Source organism: Eubalaena glacialis, chromosome 9, assembly GCF_028564815.1.
Source record: "Eubalaena glacialis isolate mEubGla1 chromosome 9, mEubGla1.1.hap2.+ XY, whole genome shotgun sequence".
Taxonomy (NCBI): domain Eukaryota; kingdom Metazoa; phylum Chordata; class Mammalia; order Artiodactyla; family Balaenidae; genus Eubalaena; species Eubalaena glacialis.
In genome coordinates, this window is record NC_083724.1 from 67,730,369 (window position 1) to 67,753,433 (window position 23,065).

Sequence of the window (23,065 nt, forward strand, 5' to 3'; positions counted from 1 at the left end):
TGTGCATATCTGCATATCGGAGCACAAAATATTGACATGATAATTGCAGTCAAGCCTGAGCGAACAGTGGCCTGTGGGAATTCAGCTGGTGTTGTACCAACTGGTTGGCTGCTCAGGACACAGTTTGAAATGCAAGGTGCAAGTTAGCACTTTATTCAGCACAGGCAGGCATCATTTAAAAATCCTTGGGGGCAACCCTGGTGATGTGCAGATGTTAAAACAGTCTGTTCTGAAGTGCTGATATTTTTGAACACTGTAAGAGACTTCTCAATTCTGGGTAAAAAATATTTACACAATTATTAAAGACATATAATATACAATCTTTTCCAATTTTATGGATTTTTTAGATAATAAATGTTGAGTATATGCAGAAGTAACTGAACATGCGGTTAAAAAAAAGGAACAGGAAAATCAGGAACTAAATAGAGTCATTTAATTTCTAGCTATAAAATAGAAAAGATTTTGAGTTTCAACTTTGTGTACTTAGAAATGATGTTAAATGAATAAGGATATCTGAAACAATGGTATATTATTTAGTCATGTATCAAATCTAAACTGTTATGTTCTATTATCGCTTCTTTGTTTAAAGAGTTCATCAGTACTCCATAATTTTACAAATTCAGATTCAGATGTTGTAGCCTAATTCTGTTCTTTGTTCTAGTTTGGAGCTACCTGATTGAACGGGGAAAAAAAGAATAATTTTTCATGTCTCAGGCTGACTCTTCTAGCACAGGTTTTGGCTTTCACCTGTAGTTTAAATATATATTTTATATTGAAAAACAAAATACAGTAGTTAGACATTCTGGATTATGTAATAAAAATTAAGTTGTGATCTTAAGACAAAATAGATGTTTCAAGTATACTTGAACCTTTAAAATATTTTATATCAGAGGTTTTATGTATATTAGGATCTGTTGACTTAGTAATGTGTTTTCATTCAGAATATTAAGAGTTTTTTCTATAGCTGTTTTTACTGTGGAATAAATGTTTGAAAAATATTTGTGTTAAGTTTTCAAGTTTTTCTCTTTTTTTGAGTTTTCTTATTATATTATTCATAGATACCATTCTAGTAATTTATTATACATACTCAAAATAGGAAAGTAGTTATAAAACAGTTTGTGGATAAAAGAATAAATAATTTGTAATGGTATAATTCTCATTTCCCTAAACTTCCATTTTTGTGTTACTGTTTTAGAATCCTAACGCATAGTAGAAATTGAGAATGCATTTAAATGGAAAGCCCTTAATAAGAATAAAATGTACATTTTAATAGATTCTGTTCTTAAATGAAAGAAAATGTTAGTATAATGTTTATTTTGTGCATTAGTGTTATCTGTTAATTAAGAATAATCAACGTCAGTGAGTTTTGCTTTTTTATTTTCTTTGTTTTCTAATTCAGGCCAATATCATTGCCTCATTTATGGTTAAATGTTTCTTTTAGACTCTAATATTTCATTTTTGACATCTCATTAAAAATGGGCTCAAACCCAGAAAGTATGATCCTGTCATATTGTATAATATATGGCATGGTCTATAACACAATAAAATTTTGTTTCTTAATGATTTAGAATAATTTCTCAGATTTTTGAGTCTAGAAAAATGGCAAAAAGTTAGCATGGTAATTTATGTGGCTAAGTACAGCAATGTTAAATGCTTAAATGGGTGGTACTCTTGGGAAAAGTGATTGGAGCTTTAAACTTGTACAAATTTGACAGCCTCTCTTCACTTCATTTTTCATCCTAAAGAAGTCTGCAGATATTCTTAGCTCACATCATTATTGCACATCAGTGGTTCTAATTAGCTAAACAGGAGTTTGTCTCAGTCATTGATCATCATCAACTTCTTGACAGTGTCTTTACTTTTAGGAACCTTTTTTTAATGTCTTGTAAATACATAGACTGTACATTAATTGAATTGACCAGATAGGTTGGAGATTTTTAAACTCAAAGCAATTTTTTTCATTGTGTTATTCCAAGTAAAAAATAGCGTATTCATATTGTAACATTGTTTTCTCTTGGGAGCATTTTCCTGTTAAGAAAATATTAGATATCCCATACCACCAGGAGGAGCTGCTGAACAAATCTCTATATAGATTTTGAATTGTGATATTTTTTTCAACTTCAAAACTATAACATAGTAGTGAATTTTGGAATTTTTTGTTATAAAATATATCATTGAGGTATATTTTTGAAGTTTATATTTTATATGAAGATTCATATTTCATTTATGACCTATACTTTCAGTATTATATTATTCACCTTAATCTATTGAGAAATGTGTCAGTTATTGTTATTTCTGTGACTCTCAGACTTCAGTGTGTATCAGAATTTTTTGAGGCTTTGTGTCTTAGTCAGTTCGGGCTGCTATAACAGAATACCATAGACTGGGTGGCTTAAACAACAGACATTTATTTCTCATAGTTCTGGAGGCTAGGAAGTCCTATATCCAGTTGCCTGCCAACTCCATTCCTTGTGAGAGCTCTCTTGTAGACAGCTGCCTTCTTGAAGTATCCTCACATGATGGAGAGAGAGATCATCTTTCTCTCTAATCTCTCTGTCACTAATCCTATTCATGAGGGCCTTACCCTCATGACCTTCCAAAGGCTCTACCTCCAAATACCCTCACATTGGGGATTAAGGCTTCAACATATGGGTATGAAACTTTCAGTCCATAGCACCTTATTGTTAAGCACAGATTGCTGGGCTGTACCCTCGGAGTTTCTACCTTCAGGGTGGGAGGAAGATGGTGCATTTCTAACAAGTTCCTAGGTGATGCTGATGCTATTTCTTTGGTGACCCACACTGAGTAGCACTGGGTTAGAATGTGAGTGAGTTTCGTACATACTTGCATCATAGGAGATAATTGCTCTGGTACCAAGCTAATTTGGAAGCTGTAATAATGCTTTTGTTTGGGGTTTGTGGCCGATAGTCTAATTTTATCCTTATCTGATTTAAAAGGACCACCAGAATTTATTTTGACAAAAGTTGGTATTTTTTAGGCTTGTTACAAAAGAGTGGATTAGAAAGACATTATCCTTGTAAATTAAACTAATTCCTGGGAAGTTAAAAATAGATTCATAGTATATTCAGGAAGGAATTTACAGAGGAAGTTTCTGACTGGAATTAATATCTTGGCTGTCTCAACCTGGGTCTTTGTCCTTGGCTAAACCCAATCATGCCCTGCCCTTTGGGATTTGAAGTTATTTTTCTCCTGATCCATGTACAGTTGACCCTTGAGCAACCAGGGGTTAATCCCTGTATAATTTATAGTTGGCCTCCATATTCTTGGTATCTCTGCATCCACAGATTCAACCAACCATGGGCCCTATAGTACTGTAGTGATTACTATTGACAAACATCCGCATATAAGTGGATATGCAGTTCAAACTTGCCTTGTGCATGGGTCAACTGTACCTTAAATGGATGTAGTATTCTTTTTCAATAGTTATGATTTTATAATGGTAAATTAAAACTTCAAGTGATATTTTGAAATTGTATGTTAGTGACAAGTGATAAAAAATATGTATTTTTAATATATAAAATAGTTTTATAGATCAGTAAAAATAGTAAGGTATAAAATAGTAGATACATTGACAGGCAATGGCAAATTAGGGGGGAAAAGGCATTTCAATTTCTGAGAGTATGTTTAGTTTCACTGTTAATAAAAGAAACACAAATAAAAAGAAAGCCTGGTTGAAGACAGTAGATTGTGATCATGCATTAAATGTGCTGATAATGCTTGGTAAAGAGGAAATTAAATAATAAAGCAGGATAAAGTGCAAACAGTAAAAATAGTAGACATAACATGTTTGTGAAATTTCAAACGTTGTTTATTCCAACTCTCCATCTACTGTGTGCCTACATCCAGAGGGCTGACCATGGCTAGAGAAAAACTTTGAACCATGATGACTGGTCTTATGTAAATTTACGACCATTAACCTCAGTGCTTAATACTGCCTGGTAGTCGTCCTGTTTTGTTTTGTTTTTTTTTTTTGGTTTTCTGGCTCACTTACTATCCCAGTATCCTAGAAGATTATTTTATGCTTACTCACTTGTCAACTTCTTTTTTAATCTTTAAAAAAAACTTTTTTTGGCCACGCCACATGGCTTATGGGATTTTAGTTCCCCAACTAAGGATTGAACTCACGGCCTCAGCAGTGAGAGTGCCGAGTCCTAACCATCGGACCACCAGGGAATTCCCAACTTCTAACACTTTGTTTCTCATTCTCATTCTCAGCTGGGAGCTGTTATAAATTTGTTAAATTAATACTTGTTAAGTAGAGCACAGGGTCGTGGATGGTGAGCCATGGTTCAACAACAGACCAGAAGAGAAATTGAAATAGAAAAATTTATTACTCAAAGGTCCTGGAGGAAGTACTTGGCATGCTTCAAGGGACAACACGGGGAGATCAAGGCAGAGTGCAGACAGAGAAGGACAGACCTGGGGCACATGCCTTTATTAAAGTTAATGGGTGGAGTACTTTCAGGTAAGCCCCACAGGGGGTCTTACCTAAGGGGCGCATAAGGGAAAGGCGTTGGAAGGCAGGGGAGACGACTGATCAAGGGCTATTGGGGAAGTCATATCAGGGACTTAAATTTACTTGTGACTCTGCAAGCTGCTATCTCTAGGGCATGCGCTTGCATGAGGGACTAGAGTCAGTTTAAGTTTGCTGTTCTTTGAGTTATGCTCTTGCCTCAGTGCTTTGCACTTGCTACAGGTCCCATGGCTTGGAAAACTCTTCCGTGAGAGCTCCATGTCTCTCACTTCCTTCCTTTAAGTCTCTACCCAAATACCACCTTTAAGGACAGTTATTTGTTAATTATTCAGTAGCAACATGCAACCTTCCTTTTACTCCCCAGTTCTCTAAAGCTAGGCATCTCTTTCTCTGTTACCCTAGTTCACTGTCCTTATTATATTTATAGCCAATTAACATATTATGTATTCACTTATATATCATTTATTTTCAATATCCATAAACTAGAATGTTAATTCCATGAAGGCAACCATTTGGTCTATTTTGTTCACTGCAGTATCCCTGGTCCCTAAGAGAGTGCCTGTCATATAATGAGTGCTCAGTAAATTCTGATGGAATGTAGATATGGATTTGGGGGTGGTATTTATTTTGTTAGGTACTCTTTTAGTCTGAGAACTCTATTTCTGTAACATTCTCAGCAATTATCTCCTAAAAATATTGCTTTATCTTTCATCCCACTATTATCTACTTCTAAAACTCTTTAGGCATATGTTAAAACCTACATGTCTTAACTGTGGTTTCATATTTTTCATCTCATTGTTTTTCTATGCAGTATTCTGGATAAATCCCTCATTACTATCCTCCTTTTCACTAATTCTCTTTTTGTATCTATTTTGAGCTTAGCCCATTTAATTGTTTTTTGATTCGTTGATCATAATTTTTATTTTCAAGGTTTTTTTTTTTTAAATGAAGTTCTATTTTTTAAAAATTTATTTATTTTATTTTTGGCTGCATTGGGTCTTCGTTGTTGCGGGCTTTCTCTGGTTGTGGCCAGCTGGGGCTACTCTTCATTGTGGTGCATGGGCTTCTCGTTGCGGTGGCTTCTCTTGTTGCGGAGCATGGGCTCTAGGCATGTGGGCTTCAGTAGTTGTGGCATGCAGGCTCAGTAGTTGTGGCTTGTGGGCTCTAGAGCACAGGCTCAGTAGTTGTGGTGCATGAGCTTAGTTGCTCTGCGGCATGTGGGATCTTCCCGGACCAGGACTCGAACCCGTGTCCCCTGTATTGGTAGGCGGATTCTTAACCACTGCGCTACCAGGGAAGTCCTGTATTTTCAAGGTTTCTAATAGATTGTTTAGATCTACTTGTTTTTGTTTTATTTCTTGTTTTTGTTTATAATTTAGTCATTCTTTTATGTCTTTAAAGATACTTATTTTAAAATCTTTTTCAGAGTGTTCTAATGTTTTCATTTTGTCTAGAATGATTGCTTCACCTTATTGCATTAGTGTGTGCATGTGTTGTGTTTGTGTGTAGAGCATGTTTTTTCTTAATGTGTTTTGGATTTTTTGTCTGTGGTCACATCTTGTGTGGGAGGGTTGCTGTTATGGTTCTCATCCTCTTCTTTCCCCACTACTCCTCCTTTTCTAATGCTTATTTTCTCTAGAAATTTTGTTCTTGTCACTAAATGGTCACCCTCACCGCAACCCCCCATCCTGAAATAGGTTTTATATTGGTAGTTTGGGGCTCTTAGCCAACAGTACAACAGAGGATTTACTATACTTAGTACATGAGCTGTGGGGTGCTTTGGCTCAGCCTGTGATTGGATGCTGTATCTAAACTTTTGCCTTTATAGACTTTCATGTAAGCCTTAATTCAAGGCAAGGATGGGCAGAAGTTTTTTCAGCCTTCTTTCAGGTGATGGGAGTTCCACCCCAGTCTCTGATTTAAAACAATGGGCCTGGCTATGCTTCTACTTATTGAGCAGGACATGTTTATTCCCTGTAGTCTCCAGGAGCCAGCCTCCTTTCCACCTTAGCCTGCATCTGGATCTGGACAGCAGACAGCAGCTTCATCCCCATTCATAGCATTGTATTTCTGTTTAGTTTGTGATCCTCAGATGTGACTGTGTCGCCTTAATTTTTTTCCTTTATGTTTTTCTATTAATACTATAATTTAGAGAATATAGAAGAGCCTCAAAGTGTGAACTTACTATGCTAACTTATTGGAAGTCTAATTTAAAATTTTTTAATGTATTATTATGCCATCTGCATCTATCTCCTTTAACTAGTGGTGTGCTTTTTTGTTTTTTGTTTTTTTAATTGAAATATACTTGACATATAATATTATATTAGTTTCAGGTGGACTACATAGTGATTTAGCATTTATATACATTATGGGATGATCATGATAAGTCTAGTAATCAACTGTCCCCATGCAAAGTTATTACACTCTTATTTACCCTATTCCTTATCCTGTATGTTGCATCCCTGTGGTTTATTTATTTCATAACTGGAGGTTTGTACCTCTAAATCCAATTCACCTATTTCCCTTCCCTCCTTCTCTGGCACTACCCATTTGTTCTCTGTATCTATGAGTCTTCTGTCTTGTTCTGTTTGTGTTTTTTTTTCCTTCTGTTTTTCAGATGTCGCATATAAGTGAATTCATATGGTGTTTGTCTTTCTCTGTCTGACTTATTTCATTTAGCATAATTCCTCCTGGATCCATTCATGTTGTTGCAAATGGCAAGGTTTCATTTTATTATACCTAAGAAATATGCCATTGTGTATATATACCACATCTTTATCCATTCATCTACTGATGGGCACTTAGGAGGCTTCCATACCTTGGCTATTGTAAATAATGCTACAATGGTCATTAGTATGCTTATATCTTTTTGAACTAGTGTTTTTGTTTTCTCTGGGTAAATACCCAGAAGTGAAATTGCTGGATCATTATGGCAGTTCTATTTTAAACTTTTTAAATTTTTTGAGGAACCTCCATGCTATTTTTCATAGTGGCTGCACCAGTTTGCATCCCCACCAACAGTGCACATCCTCACCAGTACTTGCTATTTGTTGTCTTTTTGATGATTGCCATTCTGACAGGTGTGAGGTGGTACGTCATTGTGGTTTTAATTTGCATTTCCCTTATGATTAGCGATGTTGAGCATCTTTTCATGTGTCTGTTAGCCATCTATATATCTTCTTTCGAAAAATGTCTATTCAGGTCATCTGCCTATTTTTAATTTTTATTTTTTTTTTTTTTGGTGTTGAGTTGTATGAATTCTTTGTATATTTTGGATATTAACCCCTTATCATCAGATATACTGTTTGTAAATATCTTCTTTTATTTAGTATGCTTCCTTTTTGTTTTGTTGATTGTTTCCTTCATTGTGCAAAAGTGTTTTGAGTTTGATGTAGTCCCATTTTTTTATTTTGCTTTTGTTTGCCTTGCCTGAGGAGGCAGATCCAAAAAAATACACTGTGACTGATGTCAGAGAACATAGTGCCTAGGTTTTCTTCTAGCAGTTTTATGGTTTCAGGTCTTTTATTTAAGTCTTTAATCCATTTTGAGATTTTTTTTATGGTGTGATAAAGTGGTCCAGTTAGATTTTTTTTTTTTTTGCACGTAGCTGTCCAGTTTTTCCAATACCATTTATTGAAGAGGTTGACTTTTCCCCCATTGCATATTCTTACCTCCTTTGTTATAGATTAATTGACCATATAAGCCTGGGTTTATTTTTGGGCTCTATTCTGTTCCATTGGTCTATGTGTCTGTTTTTGTGCCAGTACCATACTGTTTTGATTACTGTAGCTTTGTATTATGGTTTGAAATCAGAGAGTGTGATACCTTCAGCTTTGTTCTTCTTTCTCTAGATTGCTGTGGCTATTCAGGGTTGTTTTGTGTTTCCATATAAATTGTAGAATTATTTGTTCTAGTTCTGTGAAAAGTGCCATTGGTATTTTGATAGGTATTACATTGAATTGTAGATTGCCTTGGGTAGTATGGTCATTTTAACAACATTGATTCTTCCAATCCAAGAACATGGTATATCTTTTCATCTATTTGGGTTACCTTAAATTTCTTTCATCAGTGTCTTATAGTTTTCATAGTATGAGTCTTCTACCTCTTTGGTTAGATTTATTCCTAGGTATTTTATTCTTTTTGATGCAATTGTAAATGGGATTTTTTCTTAATTTCCCTTTCTGATAGTTACTTGTTAGTGTATAGAAATACAACTGATTTCTGTATGTTGATTTTGTATCCTGTAACTTTATTGAATTCATTTATTAGTTCTAACAGTTTTTTTTTTGGAGCTTCTTTAGGATTTTCTATAGTATCATGTCATCTGCAAACAGTGGCAGTTTGACTTTTTCCTTTCCAATTTGGATTTGTTTTATTTATTTATTTTTCTAGTCTGATTGCTGTGGCTAGGACTTCTAATACTATTTTGAATAAAGTGCTGAGAGTAGGCATCCTTGTCTTGTTCCTGATCTTAGAGGAAATGCTTTCAACTCTTTACCTTTGAGTATTATGTTGGCTGTGGATTTGTCATATATGGCCTTTACTATGTTGAGGTAAGTTCCCTCTATTTCCACATTCTGGAGAGTTTTTATTGTAAATAGGTGTTGAATTTTGTCAAAAGCTCTTTCTGCATCTACTGAGATGATCATATGATTTTTATTCTTCAGTTTGTTAAGGTAGTGTATCACATTGATTTGTGGGTATTGAACCATCCTTGCATCCCTGGGATAAATCCCACTTGATCATGGTGTATGATCCTTTTAATGTATTGTTGAATTCGGTTTGCTAATATTTTGTTGAGGATTTTCAACAAAAAATCCTGTAATTTTCTTTTTTTGTCTTTGTCTGGTTTTGGTATCAGGGTGATCCTGGTCTTGTGGAATGAGTTTCGAAGCATTCCTCCCTCTGCAGTTTTTTGGAATAGTTTGAGAAGCCTATGTGTTAACTCTGCTTTAAATATTTGGTAGAATCCACCTGTAAAGCTGCCTGGGCATGGCCTTTTGTTTGTGGGGAGTTTTTTGATTACTGATTGAATTCCATTACTGTTAATTGGTCTGTTTATGTTTTCTCTTTCTTCCTGATTCAGTCTTAGGAGTTTGTATATTTCTGGGAATTTGTCTACTTCTTTTAGGTTGTCCATTTTATTGGCATATAATTGTCCACAGTAACCTTTAGGGTCCTTTGTATTTTTATGGTGCTGGTCTTAACTTCTCCTTTCCCATTTCTGATTTTATTTATTTGGGCCATTTCTCTTTTTTTCTTAATGAGTCAGTTTTGGATGGAATGTTCTGTATATATTGATTAATTACATCTGGTCTAACGTGTCATTTAAGGCCAGTGTTTCTTTATTGATTTCTGTCTGTATGATCTGTCCATTGATATTAGTGCTGTGTTAAAATCCCCTACTGTTATTGTGTTACTGTCAATTTCTCCCTTTATGTTTCTTAATATTTTCTTTATGTATTTAGGTGCTCTTATGCTTAGTGCATGTATATTTACAATTATTATATCTTCTTGTTGGGTTGATCCCTTGATCATTATGTAATGTCCTTCCTTGTCTCTTGTTACAGTCTTTAAAGTCTATTTTGTCTAAGTATTGCTACCCCAGCTTTGTTTTTGTTTTCATTTGAATGGAATTCCTTTCTCCATCCCCTCACTTTTAGTCTGTGTGTATCTACATCTGAAGTGAGTCTTGTAGACAGCATAGATATAGAACTTATTTTGTGTCCATTCAGCCACTCTTTGTCTTTTGATTGGAGCATTTAGTCCATTTACATTTAAAGTAATTATTTAATAGCTATGTATTTATTACCATTTTGTTAATTGTTTGGAGATTGTTTTAGTAGGTCTTTTTTGTTCATTCTCTTCTTGTTCTTTTGTTTGCTCTCTTCCCTTATGATTTGATGACTATCTTTAATGTTATGTTTGGGTTCCTTTCTCTTTTTTGTTTGTGTATTTGACATAGGTTTTTGATTTGTGTTTACCATGAGGTTCATATATAACAACCCATATATATGTGATTAATTTAAGTTGATGATCTCTTTAAGTTCAGTACAGTCTAACAACCCTACATTTTTACTCCACCCATCCCCACATTTAATGTTTTTGATGTCATGTTTTACTTCTTTTTGTATTTTGTATCCTTTACATATTATAATAATTACTTAGTATGGATATAGATGATTTTACTATTTATGTCTTTTAACCTTCCTACTAGCTTTATCAGTGACTGACATACTACCTTTACTGTATGTTTATCTTTACCAGTGAGATTTTTCTTTCATAATTCTAGTTGTGGCCTTTTTTTCTGCTTATGGAAGTTCCTTTAACTTTTCTTGAAAAGCCATTTTAGTGGTGCTGAACTCTTTCAGCTTTTGCTTGTCTGTAAAACTCTATCTTTCCTTCAAATCAGAATGATAGCCTTGCCCGGTAGAGTATTCTTGGTTGTAGACTTTTTCCTTTCATCACTTCGAATATATCGCGTAACTCCCTTCTGGCCTGCAGAGTTTCTGCTGAAAAGTCAGCTGATAGCCTTATGTTAGTGTCCGTGTACTTAACAGGTTGCTTTTCTCTTGCTGCTTGTAAGAGTCTTTTATTTTAATTTTTGCCATTTTAATTATGATGTGTCTTGGTGTGAACCTCTTTGGGTTCATCTTTTTGGGGAGTCTCTATGATTCCCGGCCTTGGATGTCTGTTTCATTCCCCAGGTTAAGGAATTTTTCTGGTATTATTTCTTCAAATAAGTTCCCTGCTACTTTATCTCTCTCTTCTCCTCTGCCACCCCTATATGCAAACGTCAGTATGCTTGATGTTGTTCTAAAGGTCTCTTAAACTATTTTCCTTTTTAAAAATTCTTTTTTTCTTTTCTGCTTGGGAGAGTTCTACTACTCTGTCTTCCAGGTGCTGATCCTTTACTCTGTATCATCTAATCTACTGTTGATTTCTTCTACTGTATCTTTTATTTCAGTTATTGTATTTTTCAGCTCTTGTTTGGTTTTTCTTTATATTTTTAAACTCCTTTTGGAATTTCCACTGTGTTCATCCAGTTTTCTCCCCAGTTCATTGAACCTCTTTTTGATCATTACTGAACTCTTTTTCAGGTAGATTGTTTATCTCCACTTTGTTTAGTTCTTTTTTTTTCTGAGGTTTTGTGTTATTTATTTGTTTGGAACATATTTCTCTGTCTCCTCATTTTGCCCTATTCTCTATGTTTATTTCTGTATGTTAGGTCAGTCAGTTACATTTCCCAATTTGGAGAAGTAGCCTTATGTAGGAGACACTCCATGGGGTCCAGTAGCACACTCCCCTCTCATCACCAGAGCTATGTGCTCTAGGGGTTCTCCTTATGTTGGCAGCATGTACCCTTCTGTTGTGGTGGGGCCAACTACTGTGGATATGTTGTTAGGCAGAGCTGGCCCCTGGCCCAACTGGCTGTGAGGCTGTGCCTCATGCAGTGGCTGTAGGCCTGCTGGAGAAAAAGGTAGGTTTTCTGTGTCATTGGCTGTATGCCCAGGGGAGCCTGGTGCTGGGTCCTTGCATAGCTGTCTGTGCAGCCTGGGGTGATTTACAGCTGGTGCTAGCCCACAGGTGGGTGCCAAGTCCCCTGGTGCTAGTAGGGTAGAGGGAGGATTCCAAAATGGTACTTGCCAGTGCTGGTGTTATTGCAGTAGAACAAGTCCCCCAAAATGGCTGCCACCAGCATCTCTGTCCCCCAGGGGGTCCCAGTTGCCTCTTGCCTCTCCAGGAGGCTCTCCAAGACCAGCAAGTGGATCTGATCCAGACTCTTTTCATACCGCTGCCTCTGCACTGGAACTTGGACTATGTGAGATTTTGTGCATGCTTTTTAAAGGTGGAATCTCTGTTTCCTATAGCTTCCAGCTCTTCTGAACATGAGCCCCACTGGTTTTCAAAGCCAGATGTTCTGTGGTCTCATCTTCTTAGTGTAGGATATCCGGGCTGGAGAGCTTGACATGGCACTCAGATCCCTTGCTCTTTGGAGAAGACCTCTAAAATTGTGATTATCCTCCCAATTGGGGGCCACCAATCCTGGAGTGTGGATTCTGACTATATTGTGTCTCCACCCTTCCTAACTATCTTATTGTGGTTTCTTCATGTCTTTATTTGTGGAGTATCTTTTCTGCTAGTCTTCAGTTTACTCTCATAAATAGTTGCTTCATAAGTAGTTGTAATTTTCATGTTGTCCAGGGAGGGAGGTGAGTTCAGGGTCTTCCTACTCTGCCATCTTGGTCACCAGCAGTGGTATGCTTTTATGATTGGTGCCTCTTAATTCTAATATCCCCTGTGCCTTCTAAACTCCTTTGCTTCATCTCTTTCTTAAGTAAGGGTTCTTTCTTTCTTCTTACCTGTATACTTTGTGATTCATGAGTGATTTAGGTACAGATTTCTATTTATTTTACTTATTTTTAAAGTTTAAAAAAAATATAACTGAGCACCCAATACAGTTCTCCCCGAGTTATTTATTTATTTATTGGCCACACCCCATGGCATGTGGGATGTTAGTTACCCGACCAGGGATTGAACCTGTGCGCACTGCATTGGAAGTGAGGAGTCTTAACCACTGGACCGCCAGGGAAGTCCCCCCCATTTATTTAATGTTGGTTATTAGTAAGTCTTTAGTTTTCTCTCTTTTGAGGCTTTTACTTAAAAAATGATAACTATTTTATTCTTAACATAATTACATATATAAAGTGTTTACATTAACAAGAGCATATTAACATATTCAGTAATTATTTTAAATTTATGATATAGTGGCTGTTGTAATCAAGATTAAATGTGTTTTAATATGTTTTGTAATACATCTAAATATAGAAACTAAACTTTTTTTTAGTATGAAGTTGTCTTAGTTGTCAGCAGTTGTAAGTTGTTGTCACTTGCCATATGGTTTCTGATTAATTCTGAAAGGGCTGTCAACTTCCGATAATTTAATTTTCTATATTTTAATGTTAAACTCATTATCAGGATGTGAAAATTTAAAGAATTGGCTACCAATTATGACTAATAAACTTTCAATATATATGTTTTTTGTTTCTAGAGAAAAACAGAAATCTGAAGCAAAAGACAGAAAAGTTTTAGAAATTCTGCAAGTCAAGGATGCTAAAATACAAGAATTGGAACAGGTTGGTGTTACAACAGAAAATACTAAATTTATAATATTTGTTCCAGGTAGTAGGTCTTTACAAATATTTAAAAATTTTTTTGCAATAATGTTCATAAAGAATATCAGGGTCATTATGTCAAACTATTACTATAGTCAAATTACTATAGTACTTTAGTCAGTTATTCTTTGTTTTCTGAATTAATAGACTATGTTATTTATACAATAAAACTCTTAAGATGATATTGTAATTTTATAGTAGTAACTATCAATCACTTTTTGTTGAAATCTGCTTTTTTTTTTAACACTTATCATTCACTTCTGAAACTTAGAAATTTTAAAACGGTTTAATTTGTAGAAAAGATTTAACAACTGGGATGATTCTATTTGATCTTTTGAAAACTTGCATTTTCAAATTATACAATTCTATAATTGTAATTATACAATTACATATAACTATATATTTTAAATTATATGTAATTATATACTCAGTATATTATCACTACAAAAATCCATGTGGTCATTGCTTCCAGGAATAATCTTCAAGGTATTAACATCTTAAAAATAAAGGTGAAAGAAATTTAAGAATGGCCTATATCATGATATAATATTTAAATTCATTTTATACCCAGTAGCTCTTTATAGGCTAAATTATCTGTATTTTCTAGATTAAATGAAGGTTCTTTCTGGCACCTAATGCTCTTCCGACTTCTTACTCTATTTTCCTTCCTAGCCAATTAAACAATCATGAGAACTTTCATCTAAGGTTGGTTATTGTTATTAAGTTGTTTTATTAAAGGACTAAAAATGGAAGTTAATGTAGATAAAAGATTAAATAATTTTTTCATTCTGTACATCCATATGAACTTGTTCTAAAATTGAATATAGATTCCTATATGACATATAAATTTGAAATTTATACCTTTTCCAGCATTGTATTTTCCTTATGAAAATGTCATAATTGGTGCTATAATGATAAAATTTTAAAAATAACTTTTTAGTTTATTTTGGGAAAAAACAGTTGTATTTGCCACTCGAATATCAAACAATATCCAAATGAATTTTAAAATAAATAAATATTGCCATATGCCTTGTATATTAATTAGGCTAGTCTAAGCTGCCTAATAGATACAATGTTAAGACTTGGAAGTGGCAAACATCATTTGTACCAGCATTTCATTGAGAAAAACCAGTCATGGCCACCACAAGATTCAGGGGATTTGGGAAAATGTAGATCCAGGCTGAGCAATCTCTTCCTCAGCCACAAGTCTGTTCTGTGGGGGAGAATGGATTTTGGCACTCTTTTTGATATCCTTTGGCATTAAGTTTGCAATACTTTAGGGAATGCTCAGTTTACCAGGTCTACATAATAATAGCATAACATTTTAAAAAATGTTGACTTTCTTAAATGACAATATATTTTTCCTTTGTCTTTGCTAAATTCTTTTTCTACTTCCTTTTCCTTGGGTAGATATTATTTCATTATTTACTTTTTGAGTAGAATCGTTTAGCTCATAAAATATTAAATGCCCATGAGAGAAGTTATTTGTTTTTTAGGCACCTAATTTGTTTTCTAGGGCCTTTAATTTCTTAGCCTAAACCATGTATATTTTTGTGCAATAATGGTTGTCACTTTCTACAGGGTATATTTTCAGTTTAATTCAACAAATTGCTGTATTAAATGTAGACATTATCTTGTGATGGTACTGTGGAAAATTCAGAGTTAAATTTCTTGCCTTTAATGATTTCTAAGTCTCTATGAGCAGTAGGGTGGGGATAAAAGTGAGGTGCAAGTAACCATATTTTGCTACATTAGATTAAGGTTCTGTGAGGGTGGGGAGCCTTGTATACCCAACATCTAATATTTACCATATTGCCTGATTTATAATAGATGCTCTTTGAATATTTTTAAATGTGTGACTTAAATTGAATAAAACCAATGTATTTTAAGTGCCATGAGAGAATCACAGGCAGAATGCTATAAAGATTCGAAGGAAGGAGAGATTAAATTCTGTGGAGAGGTCTTAAGGTATTCAAATGGTTTTAATCGGTAGAGATTATAGGAGGATTTGCCCATGGTGAACATCAGGCAAAATTCTTGAAGGTAGGAGTGTAGAGTATGTTTGGGTGATACTGAAATTTATAGTTTGTTTCATAGATAATATGTAGCCGTGTAGGCTGAGATAAGATGAATGTTATATTGGACCTGTATTAAGGAAAGGCCTTGATTGCTTGAATGAAGTAGTTGGACTTACAGGCCAAAGGAATCTATCTAAGCTTTTCATTCACTTAAATTAATTAATCTGTAATATCTGAAAATAAAACTGATAATCCAGTATACAATTAGAAAAAGAAAAGCAGAAAGTAGAATGATCTGTAAGGAGATTATTTCATAGTATAAGAGTAATGACATGAACCTGAACTATTAGTTTTGCAAAAATTAAAGATATATAAATTAGAACCATAAGGAACTGACAGTAATTTGAAAGTGACTCTTAGGTTTTCAGCCTGGAGAATCCAGGAGAGCAGTGGCGTTGTTGTCAGAAAGAGGGTTATTATAAAGAGGTACAACTGACTGTGAGGATGACTTCTGAGCTTCTTTTAGACAATTTGTGTTTTAGTTATTGGTGGGAATTCCATTTAGAGATTTTTAAGCAAACCATTGAAAGCATGGATCCAATCCTTGGGAAGGAGTTTTCTCCTTGATATATAGATATTTAATGTTATAGTTAGAGGGAAGACTTTAAACAGAATTCTAAGAACTAGATATTTGCTGATATTATTAATGGGTGAGAGGAAGAACAAGTTTCAGTTAAAGAGATGAAGACTGTTCAGAGAAGTAGAAAGAGAGAAGTATATCATATGTCATGAATTGAGAGAGGAGAGTTTCAAGAAGCAAAAGGTGGTTAATGTAAAATGTTACAAAATTCATGGGGTTTGTGAAAAAATATTAAATTCACCAATCACGAAGTTTTTAGTGATTTTAGAAAGCAACACAAGTGGAATGGTATATGACATTCTAAGAGATCACTGAACTCTTAGAAAGTAATGGAAACAAATGAGGAAATTTAACAGTGCAGAGAAAGAAAATTTTGCATTTAAAAAATGTTAGGCAAAATATTTGAAAGTAGTGGAGAAGGAATTAAAATACACAATACAAAAGACTTAATTGAGTTAACAGAATTCTAGTTGAAGGTGGAGACCATGAGATCAAGAAGATAACAAGATTTAATACATTTATTCTAAGTTTTTCATCTTTTTAGTCATTCAGATTATATCTTAATTTTCTTCTTAAACTATTATCTTTCCTCCAGCATTCTTTCAGTTAAATTCGTTATATATTTGTTCATCCTTTAACATTGCATATTTAGATGAATTTCTTGTATATACTATTTGGTTGAACTTTGTGTCTTGACTCAATATATACTTCTTTACCTTTTTAAAGGTAAGTTTATCCCATCTGCGTAAGATCTGATATACTTATTTGATCTTTGTTCTCTGATTGACCTTATGCTTTCTGCTTTAGTATTTTCTTTGTCTTTTTAAAATTTGCCACATATCTGTCTTCTCTTCATTTGTGTGTGTGTGTATGTGTGTGTATATGTGCATGCACTCTTATGTTGATAATTTGGAAGGTTTAGGGTCTGTATCAGTTCTTCTAGTGATTAAATTTATTATTTTATATATTATATTTAACACTATACTTTTTAAAATTGAAGTATAGTTGATTTACAATCTTATGTTAGCTTCAGGTATATAGCAAAGTGATTCAGTTATATATATGTGTGTATACATATATGTATATATATATTTTTTCAGATTATTTTCCACTGTAGGTTATTACAAGATATTGAATATAGTTCCCTGTTCTATACAGCAGGTCTTTGTTGTTTATCTTCTTTATATATAGTGGTGTGTAGCTGTTAATCCCAAACTCCTAATTTATCCATCCCTCCCTTTTCCCTTTGGTAACAATGTTTGCTTTCTATGTCTGTGAGTCTGTTTCTGTGTTGTAAATAAGTTCATTTGTGTCATTCTTTTGGATTCCACAGATAAGTGATATCATGTGATATTTGTCTTTGAACACTATACATCTTGATGCTAACATATTCTAAAAAGTATAGATAGTATCTCTCAACTGCATACTGTAAAAAAAAATGAGAAAATTAGCATATTTTTACTTATTCATCCTTTCTCCTGCATTTTAAAGTGAACTTAGAGAGAGTAATTGGAGGACTTAATTTCCTGTTCTTAGCATTGTTGGTTATATTTTTTATACTGTCAAGATTTCCAGTGTTTATGTTTCATAACCATTTTCTCTATTATTTTCTATTATAAATTCTATAGGAAAATATCTTGTGGTACATTAGTTTTTCTCCTGCTGTATAACAAATTAAAGCCTTAAAAGAATGTACACATTTATTAAATTGCTGTGGGTCAGGAGTCTGGGCATAGTTTAGGTGGGTCCTCTGCTCATTATCTCGATTGTAATTGAGGTTTCGATTGGGTTATGTTTTTATCTGGAGGCTTAATTTGGGAAGAATCTCCTTCTAAGCTTATTCAGGTCGTTGGCAGAATCCAAGTCCTTGCAATTTTAAGACTGAAGTCCTAAACAGGAACAAAGTCTGTAATAGGATTCTCCAGAGAAACAGAACTAATTTTGTGTGTGTGTGTGTGTGTGTGTAGAGATAGATAGATAAAGATATGAGAGAGAGACAGAGACAGAGAGAGATTGAGAAGTTGATTTTAAGGCATTGTTTCATGTATTGATAGTTGTGGGCTGGCAAATCTAAATTCTGCATAACAAACTGGAGACCCAGGGAAGAGTTGATATTGCAACTGAATCCAAAAGCATTCTGGAGGCAGAATTCCTTCCCCCTCAGAGGATTAGTTCTTTTTTTTAAGTTCTTAAATTGGTAGTATGAGACCCATTCACATTATGGAGGCGTTATCTGCTTTACTCAAAGTCTACTGATTTAAATGTTAATCACATCTGCAAAACACTTTCACAGCAACATCTAGACTGGTGTTTGATTAAAAACTGGTTATCATGGGTACAGTGGTTTAACCAAGTTGACACATAAAATTAACCAAATGGGTAAAATGTACTGAGAGAAATAGGCCTTTAGTGTGAGGATTTATGTTTATCTGCTAGGGGTTAGGCTGTGTTTACTGTTTGTTTAGCAAAGGCTAACGTTTGCTTTGGTGTCCTTTTTATTTGGGTTTCTTGAGAGACTTCTTAAATATCATCTGAAACACAAAGTTCTTTCAGGTGTATTACCTTTTTATTATACAGAAGCCCTATTGATGAAACCTATTGTGAGGTGTCTGGGGAGGGGAAGTATTCCATAGTCTTATGTTTAGGTCTCAGTGTTTTAGTGAGATTGTGCCCCTAGGCTCTGACCTTCACAAGTGTTTCTCAGTTTTTTCTCCCTTAGGAAAGATTGGAAAGCTAGAGGGTTTTGGAGTTGGGTTTTTACATCCTGGGGGTTGGTTAGTCTCTGGTAAAATCCCAGCAGGCTCGGGTAAAATAATTTCTTTTGAGGAGAGGCCTTGTTAAGAAATATATACTTAGGGCATATTTTATTTTATTTTATTTTTAAATTAGTTTTTACTGGAGTATAGTTGCTTTACAATGTTGTGTTAGTTTCTACTGTACAGCAAAATAAATCAGCTATACTTATACATATATCCCCTCTTTTTTGGATTTCCTTCCCATTTAGGTTACCACAGTGCATTAAGTAGAGTTCCTTGTGCTATACAGTATGTTCTCATTAGTTATCTCTTCTACACATTATATCAATTGTGTATATATGTCAATCCAAATCTCCCAATTCCTCCCACCCCCACCCTTTCCCCCTTGGTATCCATACAGAGAAACATCTCTGTTTCTCTTTCTACTTTGCAGATAAGATAATCTGTGACATTTTTCTAGATTCCACATGTATGTCTTAATGTACGATATTTGTTTTTCTCTTAATGACTTACTTCACTCTATATGACGCTCTCTAGGTCCAACCATGTCTCTGCAAATGACCCAGTTTTGTTCCTTTTTATGGCTGAGTAATATTCCATTGTATATATATGTACCACATCTTCTTTATCCACTCCTCTGTTGATAGACATTTAGGTTGCTTCCATGTCCTGGCTTTTGTAAATAGTGCTGTAATGAACATTGGGGTGCATGTGTCTTTTTGAATTATGGTTTTCTCAGGGTATATGCCCAGTAGTGGGATTGCTGGGTCATATGGTAGTTCTAGTTTTACTTTTTTAAGGAACCTCCATACTGTTCTCCATAGTGGCTGTATCAGTTTACATTCCTACTAAGAGTGCATGAAGGTTCCCTTTTCTCCACACCCTCTCCAGCATTTACTGTTTGTAGATTTTTTGATGATGGCCATTCTGACTGGTGTGAGGTGATACCTCGTAGTTTTGATATGCATTTCTCTAATAATTAGTGATGTTGAGCATCTTTTCATGTGTCTGTTGGCCATCTGTATGTCTTCTTTGGAGAAATGTCTATTTAGGTCTTCCACCCATTCTTTTGATTGGGTTTTTTCTTTTTTTGATATTGAGCTCCATGAGCTGCATGTATAGTTTGGAGATTAATCCTTTGTCAATTGCTTCCTTTGCAAGTATTTCCTCCCATTTTGAGGGTTGTCTTTTCGTCTTGTTTATGGTTTCCTTTGCTGTGCAAAAACTTTTAAGTTTCATTAGGTCCCATTTGTTTATTTTTGTTTTTATTTCCATTACTCTAGGAGGTGGGTCAAAAAAGATCTTGCTGTGATTTATGTCACAGAGTGTTCTGCCTTTGTTTTCCTCTGAGAGTTTTATAGTGTCCAGTCTTATATTTAGGTCTTTAATCCATTTTGAGTTTTTTTTTTTTTTGTAGAGTGTTAAGAAGTGTTCTAATTTCATTCTTTTACAAGTAGCTGTCCAGTTTATTAAGCACCACTTATTGAAGAGACTTTCTCTTCTCCATTGTATATCCTTGCCTCCTTTGTCATAGATTAGTTGACCATAGGTGCGTGGGTTTACCTCTGGGCTTTCTATCCTGTTCCATTGATCTATATTTCCGTTTTTGTGCCAGTACCATGTTGTCTTGATTACTGTAGCTTTGTAGTATAGTCTGAAATCAGGGAACCTGATTCCTCCAGCTCTGTTTTTCTTTCTCAAGATTGATTTGGCTCTTTGGGGTCTTTGTGTTTCCATAAATATTGTAAATTTTTTTGTTCTTTTTCTGTGAAAAGTGCCATTGGTAGTTTGATAGGGATTGCATTGAATCTGTAGATTGCTTTGGGTAGTATAGTCATTTTCACAATATTGATTCTTCCAATCCAAGAATATGATATATTTCTCCATCTGTTTGTGTCATATTTGATTTTTTTCATCAGTATCTTATAGTTTTCTGAGTACAGGTCTTTTGCCTCCTTAGGTAGGTTTATTCCTAGGTATTTTATTCTTTTTGTTGCAATGGTAAATGGGATTGTTTCCTTAATTTCTCTTTCTGATCTTTTGTTGTTAGTGTATAGGAATGCAAAAGATTTCTATGTATTAATTTTGTATCCTGTGACTTTACTAAATTCACTGATTAGCTCTAGTAGTTTTCTGGTGGCATCTTTAGGATTTTCTATGTATAGTATCATATCATCTGTAAATGGTGACAGTTTTACTTCTTCTTTTCCAATTTGAATTTCTTTTATTTCTTTTTCTTCTCTGATTGCCATGGCTGAGACTTCCAAAACTATGTTGAATAAATAGTGGTGAGAGTGGACACCCCTGTCTTGTTCCTGATCTTAGAGGAAATGTTTTCAGTTTTTCACCATTGAGAATAATGTTGGGTGTGGGTTTGTCATATATGACCTTTATTATGTTGAGGTAGGTTCCCTCTATGCCCACTTTCTGGAGAGTTTTTTATCATAAATCGGTGTTGAATTTTGTCAAAAGTCTTTTCTGCATCTATTGAGATGGTCATATGGTTTTTGTTCTTCATTTTGTTAATATGGTGTATCACATTGATTTGCGTATATTGAAGAATCCTTGCATCCCTGGGATAAACCCCACTTGATCATGGTGTATGATCCTTTTTATGTGTTGTTGGATTCATTTTGCTAGTATTTTGTTGAGGATTTTTGTGTCTGTGTTCATCAGCGATATTGGCCTATAGTTATCTTTTTTGTGATATCTTTGTCTGGTTTTGCTATCAGGGTGATGGTGGCCTTGTAGAATGAGTTTGGGAGTGTTCTACCCTCTGCAATTTTCGGAAGAGTTTGGGAAGAATAGGTGTTAGCTCTTCCCTAAATATTTGATAGAATTTGCCTGTGAAGCCTTCTGGTTCTGGAGTTCTGTTGGTTGGAAGATTTTTAATCACAGTTTCAATTTCATTACTTGTGATCTGTCCGTTTATGTTTTCTATTTCTTCCTGGCTCAGTCTTGGGAGGTTGTACTTTTCTAAGAATTTGTCCATTTTTTCCATGTTGTCCATTCTATTGGCATATAGTTGCTTGTAGTAGTCTCTTATGATCCTTTGTATTTCTGCAGTGTCAGCTGTAACTTCTCCTTTTTCATTTCTAATTTTATTGATTTGAGTCCACTCCCTTTTTTTCTTGTTGAATCTGGCTAAAGGTTTATCAAGTTTGTTTATTTTCTCAGAGAACCAGCTTTTAGTTTTATTGATCTTTGCTATTGTTTTCTTCCTTTCTATTTCATTTATTTCTGCTGTGGTCTTTATGATTTCTTTCCTTCTACTAACTTTGGGTTTTGTTTGTTCTTCTTTCTCTAGTTGCTCTAGATGTAAGGTTAGGTTGTTTATTTGAGATTTTTCTTGTTTCTTGAGGTAAGATTGTATTGCTGTAAACTTCCATCCTAGAACTGCTTTTGCTGCATCCCATAAGTGTTGGTTTGTCGTGTTTTTGTTGTCATTTGTTTCTTGTTATTTTTTGATTTCCTCTTTGATTTCTTCAGTGATCTCTTGGTTATTTAGTTGCATATTGTTTAGCCTCCATGTGTTTATGGTTTTTACATTTTTTTCCCTGTAATTGATTTCTTATCTCATAGCGTTGTGGTTGGAAAAGATGCTTGATACGATTTCAATTTTCTTAAATTTACTGAGACTTGATTTATGACCCAGGATGTGATCTCTCCTGGAGAATGTTTTGTGTGCACTTGAGAAGAAAGTGTATTCTGCTGCTTTTGGATGAGATGTACTATAAATGTCAGTTAAGTCTATCTGGTCTAATGTGTCATTTAAGGCTTGTGTTTCCTTATTAATTTCTGTCTCGCTGATCTATCCATTGGTGTAAGTGGAGTGTTAACGTCCCCCACTATTATTGTGTTACTGTCAAATCCCCATTTATGGCTGTTAGCATTTGCCTTATGTATCGAGGTACCTCCTAAGTTGGGTGCATAAATATTTACAATTCTTATATCTTCTTCTTGGATTGATCCCTTGATCA

The 23,065-nt window shown here is 34.5% G+C and overlaps 1 protein-coding gene across 1 annotated transcript in view; it reads left to right on the forward strand.

Moving 5' to 3' along the window:
• Positions 1-23,065, forward strand: part of CNTLN (centlein) — a 337,062-nt gene that overhangs the window by 68,658 nt on the left and 245,339 nt on the right. The window contains exon 3 of the mRNA XM_061199082.1: positions 13,548-13,632. Within this exon, the coding sequence (XP_061055065.1) occupies positions 13,548-13,632 (85 nt within the window). The remainder of the gene's footprint in view (positions 1-13,547; positions 13,633-23,065) is intronic.